Source organism: Lissotriton helveticus, chromosome 10, assembly GCF_964261635.1.
Source record: "Lissotriton helveticus chromosome 10, aLisHel1.1, whole genome shotgun sequence".
NCBI classification, from domain to species: domain Eukaryota; kingdom Metazoa; phylum Chordata; class Amphibia; order Caudata; family Salamandridae; genus Lissotriton; species Lissotriton helveticus.
Window position 1 is genome coordinate 546850054 of NC_136071.1, and position 14531 is coordinate 546864584.

At 45.3% G+C, this 14531-nt stretch overlaps 1 protein-coding gene across 1 annotated transcript; it reads right to left on the minus strand.

Moving 5' to 3' along the window:
- Window positions 1-645: 645 nt before the first annotated feature.
- On the minus strand, window positions 646-14203 carry LOC144785398 (forkhead box protein J1-B-like). Its single transcript, XM_078664334.1, has 2 exons — window positions 13616-14203; window positions 646-2662 (listed from the first exon to the last, which is right to left on the minus strand). The coding sequence occupies exons 1-2, from the start codon at window positions 14156-14158 to the stop codon at window positions 1838-1840; spliced, it is 1368 nt and encodes a 455-aa protein (XP_078520460.1). The 5' UTR covers window positions 14159-14203; the 3' UTR covers window positions 646-1837.
- Window positions 14204-14531: the final 328 nt, after the last annotated feature.

The window sequence follows — 14531 nt, forward strand, 5'->3', positions numbered from 1 at the left end:
CCTTCGAAAACAAATGTAAATTATTTGAACTCTCGAAAGCCCTGACTAAATTTATGAGAAAATAGTTTAAGCAGGATAATAATAACTGCATGCAAAAGGGTTCTATATACACAGGTATGTTTTTACTCAAGAATGCACAAAACTCCCTACACAACGATTTTGTGGATGTTTTGGTGTCAAAATACAAATAACTGGAGCAATTCTCAGCTCTCTAAGAGCTGAATATCTATCAATAGATAACAGTGGGCAAATGGCTGCATCTGTCTAGCACAATCAATCAATCAGGATTTATGGCTAGTCATCCGATAGGGTATTGAGGTGCTTAACTAAATGAGGGCTTGCTTTTGGCCTTTGTTTTAATTTTTGCTGGGATATCGTGTATGGATCAGAGATTGACAGCCAAACTATACATATGAAGATAGATCTATCTAACATGCTGGCAAAATTGTATATGGATGTCAATCGTTAACAATCACTACTTAGAGAATAGAGGGTGGGCGGACACCCCATAGGCTCCACCGTAAGAACCCCCTCCGCATTCAGGTGCCATAGCATGTGCTTGGTGCACTTGTGTATCAATCAGGCCCTGTTGATAGCCCTACATGGTGGATGAAACTTCTGTGTTTATTGATCAGATCAACTTTCCCTTGGCTTGAAAACACTGATGTGGTTTGTCAATAGAGGGAAACTGGTGTGGTTTGGATTGATTTCCAACAAGGGGCGCTGGCAATTGCAAAGGATTTTTTTCATATATTTAAATAACTAAGCCATCTGACACCCAATCACACGTTATTATGTTATTTCAATAAGGATTTACGAGTAAGAGCCTCAAAGCCATTTCCTTCTGGTGAGATTGTGCAAAAATGCATATGTTGAGGGGCTCAATATTTTGGAAAACAAGCTTTACTCTTGCACTCTTCCTTCTCATAACATTTACTCAGATTTTAACCCTGAACGTGACATCACTCACATCACCTTAAACACACATTTATTTTTTTATACAAGAGTGCAAAAATAGGTTTAAAATACATGATCTGTTCAATGTCTTGGGGCTTTAACTTGCCCACCACTTAAATTCTTAGTCAGTGTTCTCAATTGGACACCCAAGATAGCATCGTATTGGAAGGCTTCTTCAGGGCAGAGTCTCTGAGAGGCGACAATAGCTGAAAATCCCTAAAAAAGTCATGCCACTCTGATTCCTTGTGTCCCAAGATAGGATTCTCATGACCAAAGTCAAAGGCTTTGGCCAAATGTCTACAGATTCCATATTAGGCTCAGTCTCTTGGCTTCTACAGGTCAAGGGCAAGCGTTGTCAACCTCAGAAAGGGATTTCAAGGAAGTTTTTGTGAAATAAAGTGGCAAGTGCATGGGAAGCTCCCAGTGATTCTCATGCGGAAAAGATGTTTTCTGATCATCGGTTTCTCCGTTACGACCATATCTGGGAGTTATGTAAGAAATAGGGTGTTTGATTGCATTTCCATTAGGAATAATGACGGTCACTGTTGGAAGTTATAAGAGATGGGTTAACTTGCTCACAAAACCTCACTGAACCTGGAGGAACCCTTTGATTTTGCTAATAGTTCAGCCAGGACTGCTTGGTGAATCCCATCCACCAAATTCCTAGAGCTCTACAACAGTTTGAATGTGTCTTGTGATCGCCGTCCTGCCCCGATGAGAAACATGTTCACATCTATTGGACAACCAGTCCTAGAGAGATGGTAAAGCTACGTCAGCTGTACATCCTGTTCGTGGACATGATCTGAATGCCAGTGCATCAGTCTATGACAGTGAAGCCGAACGAGCCCCAAAGTTGTTAGGGTAGGAATCGCACAATGCTTTAGATTGATGCATCAGCTCTCTCCCAAGGGGCAAGCTCGCTTAGATATCCTTCACAGAAGTTATAATTTGGATCAAAGTTCCACACAACTTCTTCCTTCACTTCTTCCCAAGGGTGCCGCGAAGGGTCAGAGAATGTGGCAAATTCTTCAAGGTGAGGTCCTTGGGGAGCTGACTCTAGGTAAGTGTGGTCCACATAGGCAGAACACCACTTGTTGGAGGGGTTGATTTGTCTACCCTGAACGGTGAGATCTATATCACTGCTCACAGAGTTCAGGGCCACGTTAATGTCTATATCTTCAAAACTGCTATCCATGCCATTGAAAACATCTTCAAAAACAGACCCCCAGTCAAAATCTCCCTTTAGGGACTCCGCCTCTCTCTCCTCCATCCCAACCTGTGCCACATTGGAAGTTCTCATCACCTTCGTGCTGCGCCTTGGCATGGGTTGTTTGCGCTTGGTGGCAGTTCTATTAGCCTCGGAAGGACTGTAACTTTGATCCTGCTGTTCATGGTGGTGGTAATGTGGGTGTTGATGCTGTTGGCTGTATTGATCGTTCTCCATAAGATCAGCAGAAGCTTGCTCGTTCATGAGGTGATACAAGTGTGCCGTAGCCGTATAGGTCTCTGGAATGGGCTCCAGTTTGTGTTGTCGGAGAGCGTTGAACTGTGCGGTTGGCATGCGCCTTCTCTTGAACACACCGTTGACAAACATGTCGGCATACTGTGGGTCAATCTGCCAGAAGCCTCCTTTGCCGGGCTCATCCTTCTGTCTGGGCACCTTCATGAAGCACTTGTTCAGGGACAGGTTGTGTCGGATGGAATTCTGCAATTATAAACAAAAATGCTATTCAGGAAATTATAAATCAATGCTACAGGCACACAGCTCATTGTCAAACCAATCTCTGCCTAACATAGTGACGCCCAAGATATAGCAGAAGGTGAAACATTTATTAAAAAGGGTTTTATTCAAAGGTGAGCAAACAAATGTATTACCTTGGTTCGATATCCATGCATTTTTATTATGGATTCTGTTTAGCAAGGCAAATATTTATTTATTTATTTTGTATGTATCTGTTTTAATAGGATTCAAGAAGAGCTGGAGAAGGCGTAGGAGACCAAATGTAAGCAGAAAAAGTGATGGTGAACCTAAAGACCACAAAAACTGGGAGAAAATGCAACAGGCATGGAAATACTCTCAATGCTGAGTGGTCTTTGCTTGCAGTTTTAGTCTATGCTACACTTCTCACTCAGAGCACACTTCCTTTTTCTACCAGCACCCTTGCTGTTACAATATTAGCACTCCATGCACAGCTCTTCCAAGGCACCTCAATTCTGTCCAGAGCACAATTCATTCCATCACTTCAGTTCCACCTAGCTCCTTCAGGGATGCTCGTTACTGACCTATATGCTTGCAAACTCCCCACCTCTGAGCTTGAGAAACTGGCTAATTGGGAAAAATACGATGGCCTCATGGCATATTGAGGTCACCAACTTTTCTGCACAAAACCACTGCTGGATTAAACCCTGTGGAGGCCCCTAGGCAGTTGAAATTTTGGGGCCCCTCTCGCAAATTATCTCCTAATACTCAATGCACGGGATTCTTTTTAAAAAACTGACAGCTGCCAGAAGATTTGATTTTAAGAGACAAACTGTTATGTGACTCTGATGTCTCTGGTTTATGTAATTTAAGTTGTTAATGAGTACATTACATTAATACAGTTTTTTCTCTATAGAGTCTTTTATTAAAGTTTTCTTTTCTTTGAGTTGATTCATTATTTTCTATCTTTTGGAAACCCTATTTAAGAAAGCTTGATTGTAATTTTCTTTCAAGATCAAATCATTATTATTTTGATCCGTTGTTGCTAAGCCACTAAAAGGTGTTGGGCCCATAGCCTGGTGCCTACTTTGCCTATTCGATAATCCGGAACTATACAAAACATTTGATTCGTATTGTACTTCTGTATCGGGTGCATCTGGGCAATTTAATTTTTTTGTTTTTTTAAAACTTTCAATTTTGTATTTTCTTTATTATAGGTTACAACATGAGAGCAAACCACTCTTTTTTTCGTTCAACAAACAATTCTCAGTGGCCCCATTCTCTTGTGCACCGCCCGCTTAACTTGAATCCAAACCCAAGAGCTAAAATATACTATTCTTGGTTGGAGGTGGAACAACAACAAAACCGCAGAGTTATTTAATTGCTAGATGTTCCATACATTTCAGATACCCAAGGAAAGGTAATGCTTACAACATGGCGTAAAAAGTTGGTAATTAAAATCGTCTATCGGACAATAACAGAAACTGGTGAAACTTTAAAAGAGAAGTATAGACAGGGAAGGCAGTGATAAAAATGGGAGAAAACAAATATGAAATAATACGTAAACATAACCCTACGACCAACCAAGTCACTAAAAAAATGGTTTCTGCCTTGAACACCCTTTTATTTAAAGTCCCACTTCACCTCCAACACATATGTTGAAGTGCAAGCAATTGCCAGCACAGACCTATCCAAATTTCAAAAGAAGGCAGGATGAAAATCTCTTGAGAAATCAGAACATTTCAGATGGATGCATTTTGAGGTCAACGTCTTCTATGTCGTTAATCTGCACCTTGAGATTACGACCTGGGGTCAACAAATGAAGAAATGTGGTCATCAAAAATGTCCTGAACATAACGAAAAGCAAATTTTGGGACAGATTAAGAAATAAAAGTGGCTTTAAAAAAAATCTGTTTTGACTCTAGTTCAATCATGTGTCCAAAAATCTGAAGTCAGCCAAGAGGATTTGCATATCTGAGTGTGACCCATCATATGGTGATAATAATAGACAGCAGGCAAAGCAACTTTCCAAATAGTAAATCAAAGACGCAGAAGACAAGGACGTTACTTTTTCCTACGCTAGGGATGTGCACACAGAGAGCTGTAGAGCAGAAGGTAAGCAGATCGGAGAAAGAACAGGGATATATCAAACGTAAAACCCTTGGGAGTAAGGAAAGGTTTGCAACCTTCTAATACATGCCTTAGACTACTTGGAACCAAATTGCAACTGTTAATATGAAGGCTGAAAGCAATTAGCATAATCTTGGTCAGGCTCCACTCTGAATTCGTAAACTAGTGGCATGTACCCCTCCCCTTTTCTCATCTTGACGATGTTCAGCAGTGAAATCCTGACAAATCAAGATAGATGGAGGCATGCTTTGCACTACCTGATTAGAACAATGACAAAATCTAGTAACATATGATACATTTATGTTCAGCACCAGCCTTTGTGAAGAGAAAGGGAGCACCGGTCCCTGAGAACACTGGCACAGTGACATCATTGTGAAGATGAAGGGAGGCTGCTCCTGCATTATTTTGCCTATTATTACCTATGTATGAAGTATGGCTCGTCCAAAGGACCGCAGAGGAGGAAATCCCTCAATCTCTCGTACGACGTACCCTTACCAGTAACTTTCAACCCAAACATAAATACATCTTTCATTGCTTTTGGAATGTTTCTCCTTTCTTCGCTTTCTAATGGATATCGTTTTAACCCATTATTTTCTGGCTTAAAACCCGTCTGTCGAATGCAATTGGAAGAAAAATGAAAAAACTTGCCTGCCTGTGACAGGGGAATAAGTGAGTGTTTGTGTGCATGCACAGTGTAGGAGCCAACTCTCCATTAGACATGCGGCGAGTAGTTTTCTTCAAGTATTCTAGAGTCAGAGTAGTAACCTATCCACTCCACTATTATGGGGTAAAGGACTTGCAGGCCACCTTAGAGTTGTCCAACATTTGTATGCCTTTTTAGGGCTCGGACTCCTCCCCCTGGGGGAGGAGTTAAGAGATCCTAATGTTATAAGAAAAAAAAGAAGAAGAAGAAGAAGGGCCTTGGTGAGAGGAATTCCACACATTCCTTTGCGTTTTCTGGCATCTGGTCAGTGATTCGTCTTCCCTGTGCTGTGTATGTAGTAGCCTTGAAGTGATAGGCTGTAAGTAATGTACGCGTGCCCGATGTGGCATTTTGTGTTCGAGAACGAGCATGGCAGAGTGATTAATCTTAATTACGAGCTGTCAGAGTGCCCGTGTAATGCAAGCCAGATGATGCGAACGCGTTCATAGCGGTGAGCGCGTTCAATGTTAAATGACGAGAGGCAGCAGGCGAGGCTCACAGAAGATGACTCATACATGCTCGGGCTAGGGGCCCGCAACGTTTGTCTTCCCCTTGGTTGCCGCTCCTGCCTGCAAGTGCCAAGGTACTGTTAATATCCCCCGCGGTGCGAGCCGTTCCTTTCACCAGACTCGCACCGCTCTGCTCTGTGTGCCTGCCTGCAGCCGTGAGCGCGCTCCAGCCCCTCCCGCTGGAATCCTTGGAAGTCGCCGAGTGCCCAGAGCCCCCACGGGTGAGTGAAAGCTGAAGGCTTCGTCTGCACTCCCCGTCAGGGACTCCGAGCCTCCCCCTGCCGCCCGCACTGCTCCCGGAGCCCTCCTGCACCGCTGGGCCGGCCCGCCTTTAACTCTGTCCTCGAGCCGAGAGGAAGAGCCGGGGCCGGCACAGGCGTGCTCACGCCCGATGCGTGAGCGTTGGTAGGGCCGGGTCAGTTTCACCGCGAAGAGGCAGGAGAGGCGCTGCCAGGCACGCCGAAGGCCGGGGAGAGTTCCAAAGCCCCAGAACGGAGAGAGGCTTTCGTTTAAAGGGCAAAGACACCTGTGGCTCATATTTACACGGGCAAAGATGCAATTAAACTGAGGAACTTCTCCAACTTGAATGTCGGAATCCAGACACTTGGCAAAAGTAGCCTGTGTAAAAAAAAAACCAAAACTTTTTCCATACCCTTAATTCTGACCCCTCCCAGTGCAGAGGAAACGCCGAAGCTGTGCTTCACAAATATTGACAAATTCAGGTTTGCCCCCACCCCTCTGCATGCATCTTAAAGTTTACGTATAGAATTTATTTGAAATAATGTAATGTTTTTTAAAGAAATACTTACATTGACTAAAAGTTATTCACATATTTTGTAATAACAATATTTGTTTTATTTATATATACTTCTTAACATGAAATAAAATATATTTATGTTTAAAAGAAGGTTTCTACGGAGAGTGTTGCCGTACAACTGTTTGTCCGTGTGAGTGCAGAGTAGTGAGGGCAGAGTAGTGAGGGCAGAGTAGTGAGGGCAGAGTAGTGAGGGCAGAGTAGTGAGGGCAGAGTAGTGAGGGCAGAGTAGTGAGGGCAGAGTAGTGAGTAGTGAGTAGAGTAGTGAGTAGTGAGTAGAGTAGTGAGTAGAGTAGTGAGTAGAGTAGTGAGTAGTGAGTGCAGAGTAGTGAGTAGTGAGTAGTGAGTAGTGAGTAGTGAGTGCAGAGTAGTGAGTAGTGAGTGCAGAGTAGTGAGTAGTGAGTGCAGAGTAGTGAGTAGTGAGTAGAGTAGTGAGTAGTGAGTAGAGTAGTTAGTACAGAGTAGTGAGTAGAGTAGTTAGTACAGAGTAGTGAGTAGAGTAGTGAGTGGAGAGTAGTGAGTAGAGTAGTGAGTAGTGAGTGCAGAGTAGTGAGTAGTGAGTAGAGTAGTGAGGTGAGTAGAGTAGTGAGGTGAGTAGAGTAGTGAGTAGAGTAGTGAGTAAAGTAGTGAGTGCAGAGTAGTGAGTAGAGAAGTGAGTAGTGAGTAGTGAGTAGAGTAGTGAGTAGAGTAGTGAGTAGTGAGTGCAGATTAGTGAGTAGTGAGTAGAGTAGTGAGTAGTGAGTAGAGTAGTGAGTAGTGAGTAGAGTAGTGAGTAGTGAGTAGAGTAGTGAGTAGAGTAGTGAGGTGAGTAGAGTAGTGAGTAAAGTAGTGAGTGCAGAGTAGTGAGTAGAGAAGTGAGTAGTGAGTAGTGAGAAGAGTAGTGAGTAGAGTAGTGAGTAGTGAGTGCAGAGTAGTGAGTAGTGAGTAGAGTAGTGAGTAGTGAGTAGAGTAGTGAGTCGAGTAGTGAGTAGAGTAGTGAGGTGAGTAGAGTAGTGAGGTGAGTAGAGTAGTGAGTAAAGTAGTGAGTGCAGAGTAGTGAGTAGAGAAGTGAGTAGTGAGTAGAGTAGTGAGTAGTGAGTAGAGTGGAGAGTAGTGAGCAGAGTAGTGAGTAGTGAGCAGAGTAGTGAGTAGAGTAGTGAGTAGAGTAGTCAGTAGTGAGCAGAGTAGTGAGTAGTGGGTGCAGAGTAGTGAGTAGAGTAGTGAGTAGAGTAGTGAGTAGTGAGTAGAGTAGTGAGTAGTGAGTGCAGAGTAGTGAGTAGTGAGTAGAGTAGTGAGTAGAGTAGTGAGTGCAGAGTAGTGAGTAGAGTAGTGAGTAGTGAGTGCAGAGTAGTGAGTAGAGTAGTGAGTAGAGTAGTGAGTAGTGAGTGCAGAGTAGTGAGTAGAGTAGTGAGTAGTGAGTAGAGTAGTGAGTAGAGTAGTGAGTAGAGTAGTGAGTGCAGAGTAGTGAGTAGAGTAGTGAGTAGAGTAGTGAGTAGGACATCACAGGCAGCAGCTGTGCAAGCTTCTTACACTCACAAGGAGACCACAGGCAGCTGAGGTGCAATCTTCTCCCACTCACAAGAACGACATCACAGGCAGCAGCAGTGCAAGCTTCTTACACTCACAAGGAGACCACAGGCAGCAGAGGTGCAAGCTTCTCACACTCACAAGAAGGACATCACAGGCAGTAACGGTGCAATATTCTCACACTCACAAGGAGATCACTGGCAGTACACACCACATGAACACACTCCATAACACATAGCAACAATACATTGGCATTTACAATGCCATTAGCTCAAACTCAAATAAATCCGAGCCCGATTGCATTTCTAATGCTTGTTCTTCTTATCCAATCACTTTTTTAAATCAATTTTGCAATCCCGGATAGACAAGCACGGTGCTGAATGACGGTTGCCGGTTGCACAGATTTTTGGCACTCATTATTGGCGATCTGGACTACTTTATCAGCCTCAGACATGCTTTACCCGGAATATGAAAGAGAAAGGCAGAAAAGGGAAAAGGAAGAAGGACCAGAAAGATTGGAAAACAATGGCAAAGGGGCGGAAAAGCAGGAATGAAAATAACCTGTGAGAGTTAGACAAAGAGGCCACCCATAGACTCCTAAGAAAAACATTATGCCCATGCTCTTATTGTAAAAAAATACACGTGTTTGTGTGTGTGTGTGTGTATATATGTATATATTTATATACACAAACATATATAAAAATATATTTTAGAGAGAGAGAGAGAGGAGTTGGCCGAATCTGGGGAACCCGGTTCGCGTCTCGGCAATGAGCTGAACATCCTGTGATTCTGGGCAAATCACTTAATCTCCCCGTGCCTAACAAAAATGAATGTGTGTCCTCATGTAACGCAACTGGTGCTACGTAAAGTGCTCTGATACCCTATACCGGGTCAAGTTCGTGCAATATAAAACTCCATTAAAAAATATATATAATATACACATATATATATATATATATATATATATATATTCACGCTCCAAGGTTGTCCACCTTATGAGTAGCACGCGAGCAGCAGCTTTATTTATGTGTATATATATATATATATTTATATATATTATTTTTTGTTTTTTTTAAAGATAAGTGCATGGGCATAATGTTTTTCTTAGGAGTCCACCACCGGCGGCGTCTTTGAATGCACTGGAGAGATATGACCTGAGGTGAGAAACAGTTTCCCGGAGCAATGCCTGGTACCTCCAAAGGGGCTTTTGAAAGCCAAAGCGATACAGGACTTTCCTCGGGGCCCTCTCAGTGACTCCCAACAGCAGGTTGCAGGCCAGCGCCAAAACCAGTATCAGATCGGCTTTCGTCGGCGGGCCTCTGGTTACTGCTCAGCCCCGGTGAAGGTGCACGGCGGCATAATTAAGAATGAGACGACAGGCCAACTCCTGAAATGTTAATGCCCAGGAGGCGAAGACGTATCGACCTGAACACCTTACACTGAAGAAGGAGCAAACACACCCCTGCCCGTGACGAACAACACCTCCCACGACCCAAGGGACTATTTTCTGGTGGCGGAGGGAGACGGGTGTAAATCTAACATTCTCTGAGGATTAGAAGGAAAGGCAACCCATACAAAAACAACACTAGCACAGAATAAACCTCACTCATAAGGCCTATAAGACATGAGCAGAGGGCGGTGGTAATGTCTTAATAGAGAAAGGGGAAACATTTTAACATTTATTCACCTCTGAGGTGAATAGTTGCGCTCAATGAGTTTCCTATTCATTCATTCAAGATAAATAAAAAAAAATCAGAGGAATGTATTTTGCTCACAGACATATACTGAAGCAGAGACAATTTTAGGCGGCAGACACCTAAAATAAATCCACTTTTGGCTTCATAAACCAGAGTCTCTTCCATTGATAAATTCGGAACTTGGATCATTTTTAAATCTAGGTTAATCAGATTTTTCATCCTCGAATTCGGCCTCAGTGGTAGGCCGGGTCACCCTCCTGAGTGGCCTAGCCCAAGATGTACATATCCGCCATTGGACAGAAGCAATCAGTGCATGAAGGACTGCCTGACTGGCCGACTACTGAATATCACAAACCAGCAGCAGTGGTTTCTTCACTCAGAGGGAAGCCTGCTGGAGTCAACAAAGGTGAGTTGCTCTGCGGTGAAAGAACGTAGATGCCTCCCTCCATAGGGCCAAGAGTCACCATGGGAATGAGGGTTGTGAGGTTCACAAATCCAACAGGGAGCAAGTGGTAGCAGGCCGCCTGCCTCCTGTGTGTATGTATATTGTATTTGTATAGCATAAACCTAGTCAGAAGGTAGCCGAGTACTGCACAGGGTCAAAGGCAAACCCACAGTCAAAACTTGATTGGACTAGAAGCTGGGGCCTCACCGCAATTGCCTACTGCATAACAGGCAAATAAGATAACCAGTGAAATCCCTCAATACATACAAATGCCCCTGTAGCCATGGGTGCAAGGTACCAGTCTGTGAATGGTGCACAAAGGGATTTTACAATTTGCAATCAAACTTGAAGCTAAGAAAATACCCTTGATAACTTCTGGATGTGGTTCCTGCTTGTGCAAAGCCAAGCACTATGAGCTTACGTCAACGCATGCATGTCTAGACCCTAGGCCCGTCAGGCTCCTTATACAGGGGCTAGTAAAGAACCCACACTGCATACAGTGTCACCACTCCAACATATGACCCTCATAGACTCTCCCACTGCAAGGACCACCTGACGTTCAGGGTGAAACAATTCCCCGATTCAAATAGGGGATTCTACAATCCAACAGGGCGTACCAAGGAGCACAGCAACTTGGCTACAGCTGTGTTAACACAAATAATACCATGTGAGAGCCAGGAAAGGGTTCAGTAGGGTGACGGTCAGGGGAAAGTGGTAAGTAACTGATGGAAAGGAAGAATTATATAATTATGGGTGTAAGAAACCCTAACATTTTTACATCTTGTTTATGTTTGAGCTCTAGCTACCCATAAAAGGGAAGAAAGCCAAGAAGGTTCTGATCATGGACGGCTCAGATCAGAGGTTGGTGGGTACATTACTGTGCCTCTTATGTAAGGGCTGCAGTCTCTCACATGCCAGGCCACTGACCCTGCGCACACACAAAGCTAGCCCTGATTGTACATATACAGATGAAGAAGCGCCATCTCCTGATTCACACAAAAGCCTAAGTGGCCCTCTCTCTGTTAGTTGACACACAAGGGTGAGAAACGTTTTTCTGTGTTATACATAAATATGTAACCTAGTTCGTATACACACACTGAAGCACCACTCCGCTTCTGAGCACATCCAAAGGCGTCCCCCCTGCTTCTTTACCTAGAAGGAGAGGGATGTGGCCTAGTGGCTAGAGCTGCTGTCTGCCGATTTCGGAACAGGAGGGACGGGTTTAATTCCTACCTTCGCTCACTATTTTGTGATTCTGGCAAATCAATTAATCTCCTTGTGCCAAAAGAAAAACAGAATGTGGTTCTGTAGTAAAAAGCCTCAATGCCCTTGGGCCTGGTGTGTGCTGTGAAAAACTGTGGGTGGCGCACTCGGTTGTTGTTCACAGCATGAGTAGCATTCTCTGTCCCTGGGCACATGTGGGCTCCATGCCCCTCTTGGGGTGAATGCAGCGCCAAAGGTCTTTATATAGCTGATTAACTGTGAATTTTCGTGGACCATTGTCAAACTTAGAAGGAACTGTCCGTCATTGTGCATTTTGTCAGTGGCAGACTCTGTTCCAGGACACACAGAGAAGCTGCCCCTCCATTCTAAAACGTATACAAAAACGGACTTCTCTGTTAATGTACACATACATAAATGGCCCAAAATGTGTCAGTATACGTGCAGAAACAGTCTTCGTTCTTCCTGTAAGCTGATAGATGGATGCATTTATATCTGTTCTGCACACATACAGAAACAACACTCTCTGCTCCAGTATACGTACACAGGCAGCCCACTCGTGTTACCGTAGACATGCTCTCTCTCAATGTACCTCTCTACAGGTGGGCTTTACGTTTCTTTTTTCCTGTGTACATACAAACACCACCCCCTCTGTTCCTCTAATGATGCACAATCTCCTGCACACTTAAGGAAACAGTCTGCTTTGTTTCTCTACCTAGTAAGAAGCAGGCCTTACTGTTGATGTTCACATCCTGAAACTGACCCACTGTTCCTCTGTACATACAGTAGAGGCCCACTCTGCTCTTCTACGTGAGAGTATGAGATGTGTTCTTGCAGACCTATAGAAGCTGGCCTCGCTCCTCCTGTAGACATACTGAAACTGCCCTTTGTACCTATAGAAGCTGGCCTCGCTCTTCCTATAGACATACTGAACCTGCCCTCTGTACCTGTAAATATAGAAGCTGGCCTCACTCTTCCTGTAGACATACTGAAACTGCCCTCTGTTGTACCTGTAACTATAGAAGCTGGCCTCGCTCTTCCTGTAGACATACTGAAACTGCCCTCTGTTGTACCTGTAACTATAGAAGCTGGCCTCGCTCTTCCTGTAGACATACTGAAACTGCCCTCTGTACCTGTACCCATAGAAGCTGGCCTCGCTCTTCGTGTAGAAATATTGAAACTGCCCTCTGTACCTATTCATATACATAAACCGCCAGTGTATCTGTCTACATACAGCAACTGCCCTAAGTGCCTGTACGTGTACAGAACGGTCCTACGTTCTTGGATACATACTGAAACGACCCTCTGTGTCTGTACACGTACAGAAAGTGCCCGTGTGCCTAAATAAACACAGCAACTGTCCTGTGTGTCTGTACGCGTGCAGAACTGCTCTATGTGCTTTGATATATATAGAAACTGCCCTAAGTACTGGGATACATACAACACCTGCCCTCTGTACCTCACATAAAAAAAAAGTAAAACGTTCCCACAGTTGCCTGGCACAGCTACAATGGATACCAGTTTTAAGGAAGCACATATACGACTTGTCTAAAACCTCCTGCGCATTTTTTTCTATATAGTTTCTCTTCCTGTGTGTAAGAATAATCACGTGAGCGGCCATTCACTGGCACGGGGCCACCCTCAATGGCTCACATTTCTCCTCACTGTTCTCCAGAGACCCCTTGGCCCGCCCCAGCCCCGCTCCCACGGACCCTCGAGGTACGGCCTTCACGGGCGGCGGGGTTACCGAAAGGCGAGCCCTCCGATACCCCCATCCGCCCGCGGAGCACCCGCACAAATTGCGTCTTTAAATAAATGATCAGGCCCACGCCTCCCCGGGCTGCAGGTGCGGGCCCGGCCGGGGCGCCTCGTGCCCGCCTGCCTCCTGGCCGGGCCCCCGACAGGGCCATGAATTATTCACGCCGCCGACTCACCTGCCAGCTGGGCTCGGCGTGCCGGTAATAGCAGAAATTCTCTGTGATCCAGTTGTAGATGGCCGACAGCGTGATCTTGGTTTTCTTGCTGGCCTGCATGGCCATGCATATGAGAGTGGCATACGAGTAGGGCGGCTTCACGTGCGGGTTGGCTTTGTAGTCTATCTCCTCGGCCGAGCCCCGGGGGATGCTGGGTAGGCCCAGCTGGCAGCCGCTCGGTGACGTGGCCGCCGAGGTGGGATTGCCCAGGTGGGAGGGCATGCCCGAGGCCGCCGTGTCCCCGGCCGGGGGGCTGGAGGGGGCGTCCGAGCCTTGCAGCAGCAGCTTCTGGTGCGCCTGGTGCAGCTGGTGCAGCTGGAGGCTGGTGGCGGGCGGCTTGTCCAGGCTGGCGCTGAGGATGGAGAAGTCCTGGAGCCACTGCAGGCTGGTGAGGCTGTCGTCCAGGGTCACCGCCCCGTTGGCATTCTCCTGGTCCTCTGGGTGGAGCATGAGCCATCGCTCCTTGAATTTGGCGGCGATATCGGGTGAGGTGAGAACAGGCATCCTGCAGGGTGAGCCTTCGATGACGACACACGAGGTGTGTACCAGGGCCTCCTGTCAAAGAGAGAACAGAAGATGATGAACAGGGGGCCTTTGATACCTCCAAGTAGGCAAGGACTATGTGATGTGTCTTGAGTGCTAGCAGGACCACTTGAATTATGCGACAATGAAGAGCTAAATTATGAGGCAGGGTGGACAAAATGATGCGGTAAAAAGGAAAGGCAACTTATGTGGCATAGTGAGGCACATTGTATGGCTTTAATATTTCACTATTCTGTCAGTTTAGCGCACATTAATACTATCTGGTCGCACGTTTCACCATGTTAGTACCAGTTTGTGGAAGGACACCATCCGCTGCATGACATCCCCAGATAAT